Source organism: Lissotriton vulgaris, chromosome 5, assembly GCF_964263255.1.
Source record: "Lissotriton vulgaris chromosome 5, aLisVul1.2, whole genome shotgun sequence".
NCBI lineage: Eukaryota > Metazoa > Chordata > Amphibia > Caudata > Salamandridae > Lissotriton > Lissotriton vulgaris.
Genome location: NC_141693.1, coordinates 1,778,311,736 through 1,778,333,848, shown reverse-complemented (window position 1 = coordinate 1,778,333,848; position 22,113 = coordinate 1,778,311,736). Strand labels below are relative to the sequence as shown.

Genomic DNA, 22,113 nt, shown 5'->3' with positions numbered 1-22,113 from the left:
GAGGAGAATGCATGAAGACATCATCCCTAGCAAGGAGGTGAACGTCCGGACCTTGATGCGAGGCTTCTTGGCCACCGCCGTGGCCAGAGACAGTACTTTGCAGATCCTGTCCTCTGAGGGGAAAGCCTTCGCATGCTCCGTGTCCAGGGTTGCCCCTAGGAAGGTGATCCTCGTTGACGGAGTAGTGCATGATTTTTTGAGGTTGATCGTCAGACCCAGCTGTTGGAAAAGAGCGCTGCAGGCGTTGAAGGAAGCCAGCGCGTCCTCCGGGGAAGGAGCCTTCACCAGCCAGTCGTCCAGGTAGGGGAACACCTGGTGACCCCTTTGTCGCAGGAAGGCAGCCACGGGCGCCAAGCACTTTGTGAAGATACGTGGGGCAGATTTGAGGCCAAACGGCAAGACCTTGAACTGGTAATGTCTGCCCGCTATTTCGAACCTTAGGTATTTCCTGTGCCTGACGAGGATGGGGACATGGTAGTAGGCGTCCTGTAAGTCTAGGGAGACCATCGAGTCGCCTCTTTCCAGTGCACCCAGGATCTCCTGGATTGTGACCATCCGGAAGGATTGACTCCGTAGGAAGGCGTTGAGCGCCCGGAGGTCTAAGATCGGCCTCCACTTGTCCCCTTTCTGTTGGACCAGGAAGAAGTGGGAATAAAAACCCTTCCCTTTCTGGGAGTCCGGGACCTTTTCGATGGCTCCTTTGACTAACATGGCAGCGACTTCCTGGAGAAGGAGGTGCAGGTGTCTGTGAGTACGCTTCAGTGGAGGGGTGTTGGGAGGGGTGTTGACCAGTTCCAGGGAATGTCCAAATTGAATTATTTGTAGTACCCACCGATCCGTAGTGATTTTTCGCCAATTGTGGAGGAAGTGGGTCAGTTTTCCCCCAATTCGAAAGGATTGAGACGGTGGTGGGACTGGCCGGAGTAAGTGGTCACTGGCGGCCGCCAGCGCCCTTCTTGGCGGATTTGCCTCTGAAGGACGATCTCCCATAGGATGACTGTCGGGACTGTTGTTTCTGTTGGGGTTGGTTCCTGTTGCCATAGGAATAGGACGACCGATTTTGGTAGGAACCTCTGTAGGAGTACTGACCTCTGGAGCGGCCTCCCCGAAAGGATTGGTTCCGGGACTGGAGGGAGCCCAGAGCCCTCGCCGTGTCGGTGTCTTTTTTGATGGCCTGGAGTGCCTCGTCTATCTTCTCCCCAAAGAGGAATTGCCCATCGAACGGCATATCCAGTACCTTAGATTGGACCTCCTGCCGAAAAGACGTCGCCTTGAGCCAGCCCTGGCGGCGGAGCACGGCAGCCCCTGCCAACTGGCGGAATCCCGTCATGGCTGCGTCGATGGCGCAGTCGATAATTTCAGCCGCGGAGTTTTGTCCTTCCGCCAGAAGAGCTTTCACCTCGTCCTGGACCGTGGCCGGCAGGCCTTGCAGGTAGGGAGCTATGTCTTCCCATAGCTGGCGGTTGTATCGGCCCAGGAGGGCGATGGAGTTTGCCACCTTGATGGACATGGCGGATGTGGTGGAGAACCTCTTGCCTATGGTGTCCAGCTTCCTTCCTTCCTTGTCCGGGGGCGCGGACAGCGGCGAGGAGGGGTTTCGGGATTGTTTTTGGGCCGCCTGAGTGACAACCGAGTCCGGTTTGGGGTGGCCGGTCAGGCAGGCAGGTGCGGAGTTCGGGGCCTTATATTTTTTGTCTAGGCGCGGAACCACCGCCGGCACCGAGGCAGGCGTGAGCATCAGCTTCTTGCCCTGTTCCCATAGAAAGTCTATCAGAGGAATAGACTTGGTCGATTTCTGTGTGTGCTCCTTGAAATCATGGAGGAAGCATTCCGTTTCCGCGGATTCCACCGCCATGTGAAACCTCCTTGCAGCTCTGTCCACCAGTTTGTGGAAACCTCCCACGTCCGCTGCTTCAGAGTGGCGTGGTCTCGGGGATGCCGGGGCAGACGAATGGTGTGATGACGCAGCATCGGCATCGTCGTCTCTGTGGTCCGAGGCGACGTCTTGCACCTCGCCTTCCTCTAAGTCCGTGTCATCCTCCTCGCTTTCCGATGAATCCTCCGCCTGTGTTTGCGGTCGGAGTTGGCTCCGAGGACGGGCCGGGGGAGCGGAAGGGTGCGAGGCCGACGGTTGCGCTTGGGTGACCGGAACCTGGGCACCGCTGTCTGCGTCCGGGAACCTTCGTTTATAGTCCTGCACCAGGGATTTCAAATCGTTGACCAGAGACAGTGGCAAACAGATCATCGGGGTTTTCACCGTGTCTACGGTCAGGGAGCTGCCTTGATACGTCACTCCGTCCCGGATCTCTTGGACGTCCTGGTGTTCTTCGTGAACCTCCTGTTCTTCGTCCGACTCCTCACTCTGTAGTGTGTCTTGTTCTTCCTCGGGTGCCAACTCCACCGTTGGGAGAACCGAGGGCGTTGGACTCGAGTGAATAGAGACTTCGACCAATCTCGATTCTTTCCAAGATGGCGCCGGGGTCTCTTCCGACGACGTGCGTGAAGATAGCGCTCCCGCCAAGCGTGCCGGTGATTTGGGCACCTCCGTCAGGGTTAATGGTACCAATTTTTGCGGGGGTAAGGGTTTCGCCGCCTTACTGATGTTAGGGTCGTGGACCTGGGATATCTTTGTCGAAGGTGTGGTTCTTGAACTTGACTTCGACTGTTTAGGAGACGAACTTGACTTCGATGGCTTAGGTGACGAGCCTTCGGTATGAGGTGTTTTCGGCGAAGGCGTACCTGAAGATTCAGACCTCTTAGGTGACGAAGAGGCGGCCTTCGTATTGGATGAAGGTTTCAGAGGAATGGTCGAGGAGACCGGTGCGCCTGAGGACGCAGTGGTGGTCGTCGTGGTCGCCGTGGAGGGCGATGAGGCCGTAGTAGTCGACACAGTGGTCGTAATTGAGGTGGTCCGCTTAGTAGATGGAGCGGGCTTCTTGAACCTCTGGCCATCCTTAACAGACACGGAGGAGGTGGTGGAGCGTGCCTCCGAAGGCTTCCTGTGCGCCTTCTTAGGAGGAGTGTCTGTCTCTCCAGGGGATTGCACCCTGGGTCTCTTCTTGGAGACTTTGGAGGTCGCGGAGACACTACCCTCGGAAGATTCCAGAGTGTCTCGGACCTTAAGCCTGTCGAGCCATTCGCGAAGGCGAGTTTCCCTTTCCTTAACCGTCTTCTTTGGGAAGGCTCTACACACCCTACACTTGTCAGTGACGTGGTCAGGGTACAGGCAATATAAGCACAGGTCGTGCTTGTCCTCCGCTTGAATCCGTTGCTTGCCGCAGGAGGAGCAGGCCCTCAGGAGGGCTTTCTTCTGTGAGTCCGCCATGGACGAAGTTTTCTTATTAGATTCCGACATGTAGTCGATGCTAGGATGAAATCCTTTTCGTACAAAGTGAACTTCGGTGAAGTTTGAGACTTCGAATTTTGGAAACCTGAAGAGCTCAGGTTGGAGACTCCCTAGCACAACGTGCGGTAGAAAAATCTGAGGGACGGAGGCTCCTCCCGGGAAGGTTCTAGAAGGAGGTCGGAGCTGATTGGCTAACGATGAGAGTTCGGTCCTTTTACATAAGGACGTGGAAAGGCCCCAAAAGGGGAGGCCCTTAGGCCTATATTCTCTATGTATGTCCTTAGGACATTACTTTTTTATGTACCGGAGGCTCCCGTCTCGGCGACGGGGAATGATTCAGGCATGTGAATCTATGAAAGACACCCAAATACTGGATAATTGAGAGGCTCAATAATATATATACATAGATTCGGGAGGGCAATGCACCCATCATAGGGACTCCCACAAAGCCTTAGCAGCACAATCCTCGGTGTATTCCGATTCTACAGTAAACCCACAGTCCACTTAAAGGAAAAAGTTCTCAGGAATCTGATATGGATGCTCTTTTATTTTTCATGCCACCCCATTTGCTATTTTGATTGCGCTCTAGGCACTTTATTGGAATTAATATCTTGGAATTATTTATTACTCTTATACTGAATTATTGAAAAGTATTCATTCATACCATATAAAGAATTCAGTATTTATGGTTCTTTATGTGCCCCTCCATCCAGTGAAGCAAAATGGAACGTTGTGAATCCTGTATAAAAATGTGGGCCAAACATTCATTTTATAAAGCACTGCTCTCTCAAGAACAGATAGTAGGAGCTTTCTCCATTGATCCACATCAGTTCTAAACTCTTCAAGGAGTGATATTTGATTTCACCGGAGAAATTCAAAGCAATCCTTTGTGATATATATTCCCAGGTACTTAAAGCCCCCAGGGGCGAACTTCAACAGAAATCCCTAACAGGCCTAGGCTTCCTATATAGAAAGAGAATCTAAATTGATTGATGCCAATCTATATACACTCCAGCATAATCCCCAAATCTGTTAAATATTTCCAGAGCCCTGGGTACAAGGTATTTAGGATCCCCAAATATAAAGTTACTCTGCCAGCATGTAGGGAGATGACATTCTCCCAATCATAGTACCATTTTATACCCATGATCTGTGTCTCACTTCGCATCAAATTTTCCAATGCCAGGGAGAACAGCAGGGGAGAACGGGCAGTGCTATCTACCTACCTGGATGAGAGAAGGACACCAATGACAAAACATACCACAAAAGTGTGAGTGAAGTTTCCTTATCAATAATCTTTGAAACCTTTAGTTGCCTAAAAAGCCACGTGACTACCCGTCATATGGGTCTCCTGAAGGAGAATCGGCCTTTGTCGTGTTTCGCAATGAAATTCGCCACCACCCCATGTTTTATCTTATGACAAAGGCTGCCCACGTTCCACGTCAATACTTTCAAGTCACCTCACATAGTTCCATTCATTAGTAACAACTGAGCCACAGGAGTCTCAGTATCCCCCTCACCAGGTCTGGTACTTCCCTTCTAGTCTGTCTGCTCACCTTTAAGGTATAATCACCTCCTTATCCCTATCGCTACCACTTCCAATAAAGGGCTTAGAACGACACAACTCCCCTATGTCTAATGTACCTGTTGAACTCCCATTAGTAACATCAAGTGTAAGCTAGCAACTACATACATCCCCTTTACCCTAGTGTTCACTCCCGCCCTGCTAAAAGAGAGTGTAGTGAGTTAACATAGGTTCCAAACACCGAAACTCACGCCGTCAAACCCAGTCTCCACATGTGTCAGCTAAATGGAGGGCGTTTCATGCAGTGCTTGTGTGGGGTGTGGTTCAGTTAGGGCTCGTCTGATCCTTCATGGCAGCCGGGCCTTCCCTCTCTCCAGCACTGATGGTCTAACTGCCATCCAGTCCTGTTCCTTGCGGTGGAGATTGGGGAGGGGGGAATCAGACATGACCTAACCGTGATGAGGTACCTCAGGTTCATAGCGAGTGATGGTGAAACAGACACTTGCCCAATGACACACTCAGGCAATTCTGCATCAGGCCCATTTGTCAGAGGCTATAGGGCAGCCAATCAAGGGGAATTGTTGACTACCACTTTCAGGGTGACCACTTACAGAATTACAATATGAAGTATGTCTCTCAGGGGTGCAGCTGGGTTTGACATCAACAGCTTAATATAAAAAACATAGTAAAAATAAATGCAAGGGCTCAAAGCTTTTCTCAGGGGCCCCTCTGGGGTTGTTTATTACCATGGCTGCATATTCTTAATTTTACCTCGTGACTCTTTCTTCCACCACTACACTTCTTGTCTCTTTATCTCACTGTTGCAGGTTACATTTCATTCCTCCCCATCTCTCTATTTTCCTATCTTCTTCTTCCTCTCTGGTCCCTTTTCTACTTTTAGTTTTTGTCGTTTTGGGTGCAGCCGCTGCAGGTAAGAGCGGTGGGGCCAGTTGAGGGGGATTTCGAGAGATGACCACTAGGGTGGTCGTCTCTCGAAATCCCCCCTTACCTGCCCTATAGCCCTCCCCTGCAGCGGACAGCGCTGTTTGGGTATCAATCAGATGGAACCATCTGCACCAATTAAGCACTGAACAGGTGACCTAGGCTCCTAAAACCTTTGCCCCAGTGTTAACACAACCAGATTCTCTTTAGAAACGTAGTATATATGAACTATCTTTAGGAATTATATACAGTGAGAACCTAGCTCCGAGGATCAGTGGAGCACTACACATTGAAAATGTTTCTGTATTCAGAGTAGTTGATTGAAAGTTGTATAAACAGCAGCACAAACAAAACACAGTATCAAACAAAGTAATGAAACATTATTATTAAGATAATTAATATATACAAAATATTGCCTGGTAAACAGTACTTGAGGTGCTGAAGGATTTGTATCCAATAATGAGAAGAAGTGACAAGATTGAAATGCAAAAGTGTATATGCACTGGTTCACATAAGTGGTTGCAAGGCAGGGAATATTATTAGCTTAACAAATGTCTAATAAATATGTGCTGGTAGACTTGTGGATGTAACAGTAAACTTGAACATATCTGCAATGAGATTGCTGCCTTCTACCTTATGTCGAAGATAGAATGCACACAAAGCTAAAATCGATTCATTTCAATTGAGCGTCAAATAGTCCCTGATGAGAAATCATCCTTCGAAAATAAAAATAATAAAGAAAAAAAGGGGAAACCCTAGGTGTACAATGTTTACTAATTGAAATAAAATGTGTTGAAAGATACAGCTGGCTGAATCAATATAAAATGGGGGTTGGCAGTGACCTTATGGTAACATGGGACTAATACAATAAAAATTACAAAATGTTGTCCATAGGGATGCATGCACATTGCTTTTCAAGATCTTAAAGGAGTAACTTCGAATATTAAGCTACTCCTATAACTTTATATATTAAGGTGCTCCTCGAAGATATTGAAAGTAAAGTTACTACTCTTATTTCATTCATACATCATTGTAGAAGCACAGCATACTTCATGCAACCAATCAACTTGTTTAAAAATCTGAATGCAGGCGCTAACCTTCTGCAGCTATGCGCTTCCTCTTACGCGTAACCGGTCCTTCTTCCTTCACTTCCTCCTCCTTGCTGTCTGCTGAATCAGTGCGCACTTCCTCCTCCTCATCCGAGTACTGCTTTAGAGCATCCACAAGTTCCAAAAAGATGGCGTCATCCAGTAGACCAGAGCCTACATTCAAACACACAATGATATCTGAGTGATTGCAGAGAAAGCAGCGCACACAACTTTAGCTGGCCTGTTCGATAACTAAACAAGCTTTCCTGCATCCAAAAGAGAAACATATTGTGTATCAGAGTTTGTATTTCGGTGGCAGATGCACAAAACAACAACAAAAATCCATAAATCATTCATTGAAAAACATATAAAACGAATTTCCTTTAATTGCTTAAAATTGTAAATGCCGAAAATTTGTACAAACGTATTTCAAGCATGGTTTGAAGCTTGAATGAACTAAAAAAAAAAATGAATGGAAAGGTTACAGCTTTTCAAATAGGATTTTAAATCAACTTTTATTAGATTGATCAATTTACAATATCTTTTCTGTACTCTAAACTAATATAGTGTACCTAATTACTCAAAGAAATGTGACTTGTGCCTTATAAATTATTTTACTGGGAGAAAGAAAAATGATAACTCCTACAATGCAAATACCAGATCGGATAGCGCTACTGCGTCCGACGGAGAAGGATTGGCCGAACTTGAAGACGCGCTCTCGGTCGTGCACGTGAGAGTCAGATGGTGCAGATGGAGGGGCATCCGTATCTGTGAAGGGAAATGGAGGTACAGTTGTCAAGTTCTAGCACCACCTGCATGGATTTGTGACGGATGAGGACTAAAAAAAGTAGGAACTTTACAATATTTGTGTAATACCCTCTGGACATTCTCTGTAGACTTGAGTAAAACGAAATGCATTAATATTGATTTCCACAGACTGGAGAGTCCTAGGATATCTTAAATCACTATCAGTTCTTAGACAGCTGGGAGCTAGAGGGAACTCCAAAACTTCAGACTACAACTAGAAAGAAAGCCTGCCTGTAGCCAACCGCACCCTCTGTGCGCCAGATGGAAGATAATCTACAGAACCGTTAAGCCTTGTTTAAATTTTGGCAGAACTAAAAATTCCACAATTTTTGAAGGAAATTCTAAATACAAAGTAAAGGCCACTGACTGAATTTTGTCCGGAGTATAAATATTATTGTAGAAAAAAATGTAAATGATCGATGCTAGTAAGTATTTAAAATTTACTCCAGAAATTGGAGGACTTTCAGTCCCCCCCCTCCCCCATATCCTAAATGAGGCCCTTAGTCGTCAATGAGAAAATCTGACCAGCACAAGCAAATAGCCCCTGCTAAGGGGGCCTTGTTATGAGGGAGGGCACTTCCTTTTCCAGAAAGTAAGTCAATAACTGAGCCAAATGCATACCTAGAAAGCAAAGTGCCCCCCAGCCCCATATGAACCAGTGTAAGATTTAAAACCTCGGAGTTCCACAATATACAAAATAAGCAGGGGGGGGGGGGTGGAGGCAGGATTACCTTCCTCTCCATGGACTTTCCCATCGTAGTTGCTGATTAGCTCCTCAATGAAGGTCTCATCTTCCTCTTTCACCTCGTCCCCCATGTATGGGATATTACAAAGAACGGTCTCATCTTCCACCTGTAATTCACACAGAAAAACTGAAGAGAGCATGCAACTTTACTCCACAATTCAGAACTGCAGAATCAGCAAGTGACACACCTGGATGCACACGCAAACAAACGAAACCAGCACCATGTTGTGGAATATTTCCGAATGTTTGAGGCATCCAGCTGTAAAGCATGCGGTTCATGTCAATAAAGATGCTATTCCATCTCTGAACAGCCCTCCATCAGCCACCTCAATCACGCTCCAGACCTCAATCCCTGCCCCACAACTACCAACTGCTCCACTCTTCAGCTCACGCCTTGTCCACCCCTTAAGTTTCTCCCACTTAGGAGATCCTCAGACTATTCCCTCTTCGAGTAGATGACATGCAGCTGTTAGAAACTCTAAACCTTGGCTCAAGGACTTTACCTCTGTAATAATCTGACCTCTTTATCAATGAGACCTCCCAGTTACTGGGAGGGTGACCCTGGCCATGTGGGACTCCAGACTCCAGTGTCACTTGTGTTGTGAACCAGCCTCGGTGGTCAGTAACTCTTTGATTACTACTCCATTAAAACTCCAATGCCCCGCCTCAATGGTGTTTCAGACCTTTCTCAGTAACCCACTACCCCTTGCTTTTGTGGCTATCTGTCTTAGTGATCCAAACATCCCATCTGTGACCCCCTGAACATACGTTTGTGACCCGATGTGCCCTCACCCCAAACCCTATTGTAGTCAAGTCACAAATCCTTCCTGAGATCCAGTGAGCGCTGCGAAATCTTTCAGAGAAACAATGGTCTTTTCAATAGCGACATTAGATGTATTGACATGTTGGAGTGGTATCATTTTCCTTCATACATACCATGAAGTTCTGCTGCAGAGGAGACCATGAATACATGATGGGTACCAAAGCCACTTTACTCAGGGATCTCATGAACATAGTCTGACTCGTAAATCCAGGGAAAATGCTCTCGATGGTGCACTAATAGGATGAGAAAAATATGAAAACAGTAAGATGAAGCTTCAGTTCCCAAATACACAATGATACAGTTTGGAATCTTCACAGCACTCAGAACTCACAGAGGTCTACAAGATACTCAAACACAGCCGTGCTCATAAGACAATACAGCGACAGAGCAATAAGCTGAAAAAAGTACTTTGAACTGAAAAAACAGATAAGTCAAGAATCGCAACTTCGCACTCGACCCCAAACTACCAACCGGATCTTACAACTCAGGAATGTAGCAAAGTCCATTAGAAAACAGATCTCCTAAATTGTCCTGCAGAATCACTGCTCTGACCACTGGTCCTCACCACTCTCAGTAGAATCTCTAATTGTTGCTATGCCACAGATACTTTACTGCACCTTCCTATTGGACCATACCTCTTCCTAGTCTTCGCCCAATACTACAGATTCATCTAAACTCCCAGAGCGTTAATCAACACCTCCAACACGTCACCTTTAACTTCTGTGACTTACTAGCTATAATCTGTATGCGAGAGATGGATTACCCCGTTCTACCGCCAATAAATCATCTCTTTCTGACGGAAGAAAAGGTACTAGCTCGCATTCTAAAAATGCTTTAAAAACAAAACATACAACAGCAAACAATCACTAACGAAGGAGTCAGTTTTCATCTTAGCCCTGGATCTACCTTTTTGATGAAAGAATGTCCATAAATGGGCTTCATCTTCTGAACTGGCTGCAATCTAAGCTTTTTCCAGTCTTCATTCAACACCGTTGCTCTTTCTTGAGCCTTTGCCAAGTTAGACATGAAGAGAGTCTGTAAAGGAACACAACATCAACAGATGAACCATGAAAAAAGCTATAAATTAACGCACTGTGTTGCTTGTCATTCTACATGACCTGCAAAGGAATGGGCTTAAAATGATCATTACTGGACTACAGACCAATTGATGCCTAATGCAATCTTCTGAACCCTATTTGGTCTGGTTCTTATCCATTCCCAGTTTTTCTGAAAAATTACCAAGTGCAAATGAAAAGAAGTTGGCAACAACAGGCAAACAGCAAGCTTTAAATGAAAATGTTAGAGTCAGAGATCTACGTACTCACCAGTGATACCACCGAGTGTTTTTCATTTTTCTGTGGCTGGAGATAGGGTTTTCCCTGTACTCCGAAGCAGCAACTTACAATTATCCTTATAATGTGTGGTGTGCACAGTATGATATAGCTCTGGGACAGGAGCATTGATTTCATAATTGTACAGTGAAGCAAACTTGCAGATAATATGGCAATATGCAGCTCTACAGTTTTATTTGATACCATGGAACCAGGGCCATCTACGTTAGAGGGATTGTGTCTGCGGTTACCATATTTCTACTTGTGTTTTACTGTGCTAAAAAGGTGGGGAAATGATAGGTCATGTGAGTGACCACAGTGTGCCCTTCGATCAAATCCCTTTGTAAATGTTTGCAAAGGCAATTCCTATAGAAACTGGGTTCCTGGGTATATGTTTGAACTCATTGAATGGAGACAGATGCAGATACTGTTTCACTATAACTTGCATGTCGAGGAACCCATGGTTTCTGGCATTCCTGGTTACTGGAGAAGAGAGAAGCTGAGAAAATAAGATTTGAAAAGAAGAGGATCTTAAATGTCTGAAATATCCTTGGGGTTGGGGGGGACTTACTGATTTTGTTTCTAACCGAGTACAAAAGATATGAGTCACACTTTACATCAGCCACAAAGGCACAACTAGAGTATAAACCAGCCAGTTCCAGGAGATTGCCAGACCAGATTCTGGTGGCAGAATAAAAGTAGCATCAGTGATGGCCTCAATTCTTTACCCTGACCTCAAATCCAACTGGTGGTCGTGAACAATTTGAAGAGATCTAAATGTCACTCAAGCTATTCTAGTAACTGCTATTTTCAAAAAGGTGCTGGGTTATGGAAGGCTTGAGATTGGCCAGAAGTTATCCTGCATTTTTGGGTTACGCAAGAGCTTCCTCCGGAAAGATGCGACTGTTTTGCGGTCCAGTGGATGAGCAGCCTATCCACAAAGGAGCAACATCAGGTCTGTGATGTCAAGGGCCAGCCAGGGGAAGAGGCGTGGCTTGATAACGTGCTGCTTGTCAAGGCTCCATTCATTGGATATACTCTTTATTCCTGACTGTTATGCTTTTCAAGTCATCCTTACCCAGGACCTTGAGAGACATCTAAGATGCAAGTAGAACGGAATGTTCAATCTTGATTATGCAAAAGACCCTAGTATATTTGCAATGGTCTCCTTGCTGTTGGTTGTGAAAAACAAGAGAAGGTCCTGGCAGTTCTGTTGGATTGCAGTTTTCGTATATTAACTCCCTAAAGACATTTCACTGGCTGGTTACTACGTTCATGTTATGTTAGTCTTGGGAGATTTCAACTTCTGGCCCTCTGACCCTGCGGAATGCGCCACGTCCAAGGAGTTCTCGGACTCTCTTGGGTCGCTCAATTTCTCATCAGTTGTTAATGCTCCCACACACAGGCTGGGACACATCCTGGACCAAATTTGGCAACGTGATTGCCCGGTCAACTTCCTCTCAATTTCCCCATGTTCCTGGTCAGATCATTCACTAATCACCTTTTCCCTTTCCCCTGTTCCACCACCCAAACCTACCCCTGCGAAAAATGTTTGGGTCCGCTCATGGAACCGAGTTGACATCGCAGCCCTATCGTCTCTCCTTTCTTCCTCCAGCCCTGAGCTGACTGCGTTGCCCACCTCAGGCCAGGCAGAAGCAATTACTAACTGGCTGCGGGTTGGGTGCGACGCTCTCGCCCCGCTTAAGCGCATCGCAACTAAACGCCCCAAAGACGCTAACCGTTGGTTCTCAGAGGATCTAAAAAACAAAAAACTCACTCTCCGCCAAGCCGAACGAAAATGGAGACGGAATTACTGCCCTACTGCCAAAAATCATTATACTGAACTTCTTACCCAGTACAAGGCAGCTATACTTGACGCGAAGAAAAACTATTTCTCCTCTAAAATCCAGCTTGCGGAAAACCGGCCTAGAGAAATCTTTTCTATCATCCAGGATCTTGCCTTTTCCGACAGAACATCGCTCAAACCATTACCCTCTCAAACATTATGTGACTCGCTCAACCTCTTTTTCTTGGACAAAATTAACAAAATCAAAAGTAAAATTCCCTCCCCATCCCAGACCTTCACTGACCCTTGCTGCCCTCCAGTCACCGCATATTTGGACTCACTTCCTCCTCTTTCGACCGACTCATTTCTCTCTATTCTCCCATTGGTCAAGTCCGGCTCCCCGCTGGACCCCTGCCCCGCTTATATCTTAAAGCAGATTTACACTCACTGTCCCTCGCCACCCTTAGTGCTCTTAAACAGCTCGCTGGCTCAAGGCATTGTTACCCCCGCACTCAAATCGGCTGTGATTGTCCCGATCCTAAAAAAACCTGGTGCGGACCCTTTCGATCCAGTCAACTTCCGTCCAATTTCCCTCTTGCCTTACCTGGCGAAGGTATTGGAACGGCATGTGGTTAAAACTTTGAGCGAGTTCGTGGAAACTCACGGCGTGCTAGCCCCTAGACAGGCCGGCTTCCGCCCAGCCCACTCAACTGAGTCCGTTATAACATCGGTTCTGGACAACCTCCGACAAGGAATGGATACCAACCAACATCAGGCCCTGATCCTCTTAGATCTCTCCGCCGCATTCGACACGGTGGATCACACCATCTTACTTTCACGTGTCGAAGCGGCGGGAATCAGAGGAACAGCGCTACTATGGTTATCCTCCTTTCTGAACGGTCGGACTCAAGCGGTTCGTCTGGGAGAGTTCTCTGCGGATTTTCAACCAATTCAGTGTGGTGTTCCCCAGGGCTCCTCTCTGTCCCCCCTCCTGTTTAACCTCTACATTGCACCTCTTATTTTTGCTTTACAGCGTCTGGAGGTCTCTGTGTTCAATTACGCAGACGACCTCCAGCTCATTTTTTCCCTTTTCTCCACCCCTGAGTCTAAGTCCAACGTCCAGTCCATTATGACCTTTATCCAGGACTGGATGAACTTCAACCACTTGAAGCTCAACCCCGATAAAACGGAGTTGGTGCTAACGGGTGGTTGCTCCAGTCCCTGGACATCTTCCTTTTGGCCCCCTTCACTTGGCCCCCCTCCCACCCCTGTTCCCTCTGTCAAAACCCTTGGATTCAAAATCAATAATCAACTCTCCTTACACTCTCAAGTTTCTGCTGTGGTTTCCTCAGCCTTCCTTTCACTTAGGACTATCCGCAGAGTCTCTCGTTTTTTCGCCCCAGAAGCGCTCAAACTAATTCTGTTAGCCATGGTAACATCTCGTCTAGATTATGGTAATATCCTTTACCACGGCATGCCCAACTACCTCTTGAGACGCCTTCAGCTTGTCCAAAACCAGGCTGCTCGGCTGGTTTTCAACCTTTCTAAGTCACATCACGCAACCCCTCTCCTCTTTACCCTGCACTGGCTCCCCGTCCGACAACGAGTCTTATTCAAGCTTGGCTGCACCATCTTTAAAGCCCGGACAGGATCGGCCCCCTCTATCATCAACTCAACCATTCAATCCTACACGCCTGCACGAGACCTTCGATCCGCCTCTCACCATCTTCTCCTGGTACCCCGTTTCAAACGGAAGAAGTGGGGTGGTTCTAAATTTTCTACTACGGGTCCAGTTTTCTGGAACTCTCTCCCATTGCACCTCAGAACCTGCACCCAATACCCCCTCTTCCCTAGAGACTTGAAGACTTTCCTCTTCACCCAAGCCTTCCCATCTTAAATACTCATCTCACCCCCTCTCCGACCTGCCTAGTAGCAATTGTCAGTGAGCGCCAAGAAACCGCCAGGTGTACGAGCGCTATACAAATCCCTTCAAATTCAAATTCAAATTCTTTGAGTAGCAACTGATTTTGGTTTTCTTTACAACTATGTATGAAATCGTCTTGAGAATTTTGCACTGGACTACATATGGCTCATGTTTTCAGTAGCACCTATTAGGTTTCAGATTTCCATATACTCTTTATTTAGTTGAGTCACACATAGGTCAGTTGTATTCCGTGGTTGTGATTTACTCTTCCTTAGCAGGCCACCCTGTTAAGGGAACTGGTTAAGCTGAGGTGAAAAAGCTTCCAAATTCTTTTTAGGGTTACCTACTTAAGTTTATGTTGTAAATTGATCTTCTTAGTGACGCTCTTGAGGTTTCTGGTCGAGAGGTCAGTGTGAAGTAGGCTGCTGGGTGTACTATGTTATAAAATGTAAAAGCTACAGATGAGGGAACCCAAGGTTCAGCGTAGAGCCAGTTGTTTCTGTGGGGACATTCACCTCTTGAAAGGGTTGTAGAGCAAGAAGCTAATCTATTTATTGTATTGTTCGTCTGTTTCCTGGCACATTCACCTGAAGACTGAAATGGCTGATCAGCAAGAATTTCTGTGCTGTCAATTGCAAGCGATAAGCTGGCAGGATTGTTTTATTTAGGAGTGTGGAATGATAATCAGCGATGTGTTGAATCAATTACACATCAGACTCTAATAGAATGGACTTAAGTGAAGTGAAGTAAGTCTCCTCGCCTCTACCTTGCATATCAGGTCTTGGTGGTACACCAATTCTACTATTCTCGGTCTAGGGTTCTCTTTTTCTGTGTGGTTTGATGTCCTAATGGGGATATCTCAAGGAGGATTGTAAAAGAAGTGCTGTTCAAGTTGTTCAAGCAGGTCAATGTGAAGCAGAGGATGAGTCATTTCTACTCCGGATAAAGATTCAGAAATTGAGGCCATGTTTTTTTAGCTGTCCAAGCGTCAGTTGAGCTCACATTTAAATCTTGGCTCCCTTTAGTCAGGTTAAGGGCCTAAATGGCCACTGTGTCTGGGATGGCTCCTGACAGCCCCATGTTTGCATAAGTAGACGTATGGGGCTGCTCTTGGAGTAACACATAGAAACACATTCACACAGACAGAGGTAAATGCCTATTCCCTGGTTATTCTGCAAATGAAGCAGTGCTTCTTAACATGGAATTTTGCAGTGTTAGGTGCAAAATTAAGGGACAAAGATCGAGCAGATTTTGTAGAGGATTTGTAAATCTGCATATTTTAAGAAACGTGAGCTTCTCAGCAGGGTGGCTAACAATATTTAATAATCCTACCAAAATCCTTCATTGGAGACCAGAAGAAGCATTTATGGCTTCAATATAGCATGACAAACTAGATAAGTAGCAACATTTGATTGACACATTTGTTTCCAACTGTTTGGATCGCCCTTATCCTCATACTCTAGCAAGAATTTGTGAGTGGTCCAAATACCCATCTGTTCTTGGGGGCCCACAATTCCAGATAACCAGGAGCGGAATATCAAGAATTTCTACAGGATTCCTCCCTTGAAACACCCTACCACTCATTTCAAAGACTTGAAAAAAACTTCTTGAAAAGTCTGATGACTCACCTACTACAGATGGCCTGGCACCCACCACAGCTTTTCAGCTAAAGGCCACACTGGAAGATAGTCCCTGTGTCACAGTGCATGGCTCTCCTCTGCTAGATTCTCTTCTGAATATAATATGGATGGTAATAAGGATAGGGATGCAAAAACAGTTGATGGACAGAATGCAGAACAATGTCATACATTCACCCCAGTACAGAGATCTGGGCCTAAATCCATCGTTTTTTTGCACTCCACATCACCCCAGTTTAGACATGGCCATATGCAAATCAGCCTTGACCCTGTACCTCATGGGAACAGTCCAGGCCAAACTGCCAAGCCATGTCTTTCCTGGACCGGAATCAAGCATTCTAAGACCGGTTTCTGGATATCAGCCATCTTCAGCCAGGATAGCTTGACTCCAGTGGCGTGGAGAGCATGGGACTCACGTCTGAGCATACCCATCCCACTCGGGGTGACAAATGCAAAAACAACAGTTGATGGACAGAATGCAGAACAATGTCATACAATCACCCCAGAACCGGAATCAAGCATCCCAGGACAGGTGTCTGGCTATCAGCCGTTTTCAGCCTCAGACGTGAGTCCCGTGCTCTCCACACCACTGGAATCAAGCTATCCTGGCTGAAGACGGCTGATTGCCAGAAATCGGTCCTAGGATGCTCGATTCCGGTCCAGGGAAGACATGGCTTGGCAGTTCGGGCTGGACTGTTCCCATGAGGCACAGGGTCAAAGCTGATTTGCATATGGCCATGTCTGAACTGGGGTGGTGTGGAGTGCAAAAAAACGATGGATTTAGGCCCAGATCTCTATACGGGAGTGATTGTATGACATTGTTCTGCATTCTGTTCATCAACTGTTGTTTTTGCAATAAGGATATGGATGCCAAGAAAGAAGAATGTTGGAGTCTGTGTATGAATATAGCGCTTTTGTCTTACTGTGAAGGTTCAATGATTAGAAAAACCATGTTGTAGGAAAGTAGGATCTGCTTCATATCGTTACCCCCACTTTTTGCTTGATGTTACACTGTTTTTGACTAGACTGACTGGGATCCTGCTAATCAGGACCTCAGCCTATCTGCTTTCTCCTTAAAATGTTATGCATGTACTTTGGTACACTCCAGATTGGATACTGGGGTACCCTTGTAAGTCCCGTACCCAGGGCATAATTAACCCAGAGGCCTCCCATGGGCTGAAGCATGTATTATGCCACCCATGAAAGGCCATGCAAAATGGAACTACAGGTCTGCCATTGCAGCCTGTAAAGATGGTGCATGCACCACTTATGATAGATATTGGTTTACTAAAGCTATAGGTCACTACACATAAAACCTATAAGTCACCCCTATAGCAGGCCTTAACACTCCTGAAGGCAGGGTGCTGGGTTTTACGTGAGAGGGTGCTCCTCCATGAGCAGAGCCCCTCTGCAGCCTTCGAAGACTAATCTCCTGGGTTGTCTGTAACACAGCCAGACATAGGTAAAGGTGCATTAGAACCTCGCAGTAAATGCTATCTCTGAAACGGCTGTAACAAAACATGTGTTTGGTATCAAACAACTTGAAATCATACCGCCACACCAGAGGTATGATTCCACCCTCCTGAAGCAAGCTTTGTAAATGTAAATGTAAATGTAAATGTAAGGTGTTTTATAGCGCGCTCAATTACTACCGGAGTATCCTGGCGCGAATGACCGCTGGGGAACCCGTCCTGGCTTTCCCTGTGAGATGGTCCCAAGCTGGGTATCTCCAAGGTGAAGCCAGGCATCCCCGGCGTCTGTGGGGGGCCGTTGTAGAGATGAGGCAAGCTTAATGCCCAGAGTTACCGAGTGTGATCATTGCCCAAAGTGGGCACCGAGGCGAGAATTATCAGTCCGCTGACCCTAGTCCTCGACCCTGCCGCGTCGGGAATCGAACCTTGGTCCTTGGTCTTTCCGGTACCAGCTTTCTCGAACCAGACAGCACAAAATGGATGCTGCCAACCAGAGACACATTTCTGCCCTCCTGCTGCAGAGCCAAGCTCGAGCAGAGGAAACCAGCACAATAGGCATCCTGTCACATGGAGGTGTGACCACCTCCCAGACAGGATTTATTGTATTGGAGCTGGGTGGTGCAATGCCAAAGTGCCTGAAGGTCTGCACCAGGAGCACATTTAGTGTCCCTTTGCATAGTCCAGCTCAAATCAGTTCTGGGAGCCGTTGGCTCCTGCTCTGGCGCAAAACTGGACAAAGGACATGGGTGTAACCACCCCCTTGTCCTGGCCCTCCCCTGGGAGGGTCCTCTGAATCAGTCCAACCCTCTCCCGTGGGTGCAAAGGGGATTACCTAGCTATAGGACCCTAGTTCGACGTGCACAAGATTCTGAAACAAGAAACTACTGACCTTCGACAGTTTGGACACTCTGGACTTCTCTGCACTTCCACTGGGCCCTTCTTCGTCTCCCTCTCCGTCAAAAGCATCATCTGTGCCCTTGCACCATACAGTCTCCGTGCAGGACCTGTGGAGCATCAAGGACCACTGAAGTATCTCCCTTGGGGTGAGGGAGTCACTCCCATGCATTCGCAGGCACCGTAATGCAACTGACCGGTCTGCTGATCCTGAGCTCCTGCAAACTCTGAAGGCTCCAGCAACACAGGAGGTGGGTTCCTATATTCCTTGAGGTTGAGCTGCCCTCTCACCAAGTTTGAGGCCAGTATCCCTTGTGGGGATAGCATAACCCGAACCCCTGTGCACCGCGTACTTTTGCAATTGCATATGCTTCTTGGCCTTCCCCCAACTTCGTGAATTGGGCTGTTGATAGCCCCAACCTCTGCGCACATTTTGTATCAAGAACTTCGGCCTCCTTGCACTCTGTGCCCTGCAAGCTGTTTAGTGAAACTGCTAGCGGTCCCCTCGCAACTCCTGTTTTCTTCGGCCTGTGGGTCCATTTAAGGGACAATCCTGATTTTCTTGGTCTCCCCTGGTTGCTCCAGGCCTGCCCCGACTCCCCTTGCTGTGGTGAGTCTTCTGGTCCTTGCTGGGCCAGACCGGAACCTTTCTTGACCTTCTTCGTGTGATGCCTTTGTCAAGGCTTGTTGGCACTCTCGCTGGACACAGACCCCCTCGGCACTCGACATCCTTCATGGGAGAACTTGTATCTGGCTCCTGGTCGTCCTCGACGTCTCCTGGTCCCTGCAGTGGTAGAGTCAAGGTCTCCTTCACACCTGAAGCACCCGACATTGGTGAGCATTAGTCTACGGAGCCCCTGGTCACTGCTGAGTGACCCAGACTGTGTCCCCTCTGCTTTCAGGTCCCTTCCATCAAGAATCCACCAGCGGATTCCACTGGACACTTTTCTTACTTCCAGCAGTGGCATTTCCCTGAAGACTCCCATTTAGACCGATGGTGGATTCCGATGCCACTTCAGACCTATGCACCTGACTTCCCTGGGATAGGTAACTCTGGTACTTCGGTATCAACGGGTGGGGTGTCTCTCCAACCATCTACGTTCCAAGGGGTTTCCTTGTAATCCACTGGGAAGGGTCCTTTAAACTTTAAAATTGTAACCAAAACTCTCCTATTGAATTGTACGTAGCATGCGGTCGTGTTCTCACACTGCACCCGCCTTCCGTGGGGTCCATACATAATCACCTAGGGAGTTACCTTGGGGTCCCAGCAATTCTACACATCCTGGACATTGTCTTGACTCGCGTTGTGGATCTTATACCACTATTTTAGTATATGGTTTGGTCTTCCCCAAGAGCCCACTGTGCATCAGTGCTACTTACGATTGTTTCTGTGCTACAGTTTTGTATGCTTTGTGTTTATCTGTGTCTTGCAGATACTGTGAGGTATTTAAGGTGTTATAATAATAAATATATATTCTTATAACTACTGTGGGGTTCTCCTTTCATTTAACCAATACAATAAGGTTGAATTCTGGAAAAACAAGCTGCTTAACATTCATTCAAGACTACGCCTGAAGGCTGCACTCAACACCTATACCACTTCGAAGGTTATCTTTGACCTCTTGAATCACCATAAGGGTTGTTTTGACTGGTGCAAGGTGCCCACTTTAATTAGTGGACATAATATAATATACCAACTTCTCGCACATATCTACTGACTGAAGTGATAGTCAACAGTTTCACTGTCAAAAGATAACCAATGGACATTGCAAGGCCTTCTCATGGCAGAAATTCCAACAGTAAAATGCTCCCAAATCTACTGATACACATTGCCTTAACTCCTAGCTGCACAGGAAACCCATAATAAAACTAGGAAGTGAGGAGGGATGCTTTTTACATGAGGAATTTTAAAGCATTTCTACGAACAAACCCAGCAGTCAACATCTAGTTTGCCTTGAACTGCTAGTCATCCGTCTAATGAGGAAGGTGAGCAGTACTGCTGTAGTGTCCAAACTGCGGAACCTGTGCTTGAATGGCTTGGTCAATAAAAGTGTATGGCCTGCTATAGTAAAATACCAGCACTGTGAGTGTGTGCCATTTTAAACTGCACTGAGTTGCAAGCAGCATGTAAGCACAAGGGAGCTGGGAATGAGCATGGATACTTGATGCGCAATCAAGAGTACCAAAGATCACACATCGGGAACGATATTGCTTTAAGGGCAATTCAGCGAACATGTTTGACAATATGTTTACACGTTTTCCTGAAATGTATTTCGTTACTGGTCTTTACAGCAGTGCATCAAGACAACACTTGAATATTCTTGGTAAAATTGCCATCACATTTTTTTCAATCTTGGCCAGTTTCTCTTTAAGGAACTCCTAATAGCCTGGGGAAATAAACCATGCTGAACTAGTCAACAATCTGCTCCCTAGTTGGTGGGACAATGTGCAACTTGGAACAAGCTATACCTGCACTTGCCAACATGTGTGCAGAGTTTAACTATCAAGCCGCCCCAACATTTCATTTGCGTGCCAGGGCAGACAATCTTGGCATGGTGGGAGTCAAAGTAGTTTTTCCAAACTGGATCTCAACGGAGAGAAATCCCATGCAGCTCATGCCAAGAAACATTAGTAATAGTACACTTTTCACAGCCTCTGGGGTTGTGAATTCATAAGCAGATTTCCAGAGTACAGCTACACGGAATATAAAACCGTACAAGACATACAACATCCTGGATGCTTATTATGCACAAACATAGTATTGCTGAAAACCGTACACCAAGGTATGCTAAGACCCAAGGAAATTTGTAAATCATTGACAAATATAACACAAGTTTGGCAATTGACATGGGGACTTTATTTATGTCCCACTGTTGATGCACACCACTGACTGCAAAGTACTTGAAAGGACATGGATCAATAGAGAGCCTACTTTTCCAGAAACTAGTCGAATTATATTGCGGGTGGTGCTAACTACTTAAGAGTTTGAAGAAAAATGGGGAGTCACTTTTAAAGAAGAAACCCATCCAGGAACTAAACAATTAATGACATTTAGACACATTTCATCATTTTGATGACAGTCTTCAAACACAAATGCATAAAATGTGCAACTATTGGATAATTCACTAGACTGCAAACAAGAAATAGCGCGAAATGTTTGGAAATCATGAATCTCCTCTTTCTGAAGAGCATAAACCCGCACTTAACCATCATGAACAAAGAAAAAAAAATAATGAAATATGTTTAATATGCAGTTTTTTTTCCTTTAAATATACAGAGCGAACGCAACATGAAGGTATTGGAGAACTTAACATGAGCACCATTTACATTACAGAAGGTCAAATTAATTTAAAAAAATACATAGATTAAATATTTATTTATTTATTTATTTAGGCATGAGGAGATTTGGTGATTTGCCCAGAATGACAGGATGTTGACTAGACATTGATACTCGAACCTAGTTTCCGAGTTTCGAAATCAGAAATTCAGCCCAAAGTGCCACATGCTTGTCGTGTCTGACTGCTTCGAAAATAAAGTAAGGAAGCTATAACTTTATTCTTGCCTGGAGTTATGTGGTAATGGATGGGTGCAATGGAGCATTTTATTGTCAATTTTGGAGAATACAATGGCTTGACAGAGTATGGATTCCATGGGTTTGGTTTGAAACTTTGTAACAAGTTCTTTTCTGTCAGCCTATGGCTGGTAGGAGGCTGTGGGCTGCCAGTGAAACCGGATGTTTGAGAATGGATTTAACTAAACTCACTATGAGATAGGAAGGTCAGGAGGACGAGAA

General features: G+C 46.2%; 1 protein-coding gene across 1 annotated transcript in view; it reads right to left on the bottom strand.

Annotated features, from left to right (window-relative positions):
- Nucleotides 1-22,113, bottom strand: part of EZH1 (enhancer of zeste 1 polycomb repressive complex 2 subunit) — a 298,197-nt gene that overhangs the window by 157,691 nt on the left and 118,393 nt on the right. Inside the window, exons 3-7 of the mRNA XM_086924094.1 lie at nucleotides 10,183-10,311; nucleotides 9,390-9,509; nucleotides 8,440-8,560; nucleotides 7,559-7,669; nucleotides 6,911-7,075 (exon numbers count right to left, since the gene is read on the bottom strand). Coding sequence (XP_086780220.1) covers nucleotides 6,911-7,075; nucleotides 7,559-7,669; nucleotides 8,440-8,560; nucleotides 9,390-9,509; nucleotides 10,183-10,311 — 646 coding nt within the window. The remainder of the gene's footprint in view (nucleotides 1-6,910; nucleotides 7,076-7,558; nucleotides 7,670-8,439; nucleotides 8,561-9,389; nucleotides 9,510-10,182; nucleotides 10,312-22,113) is intronic.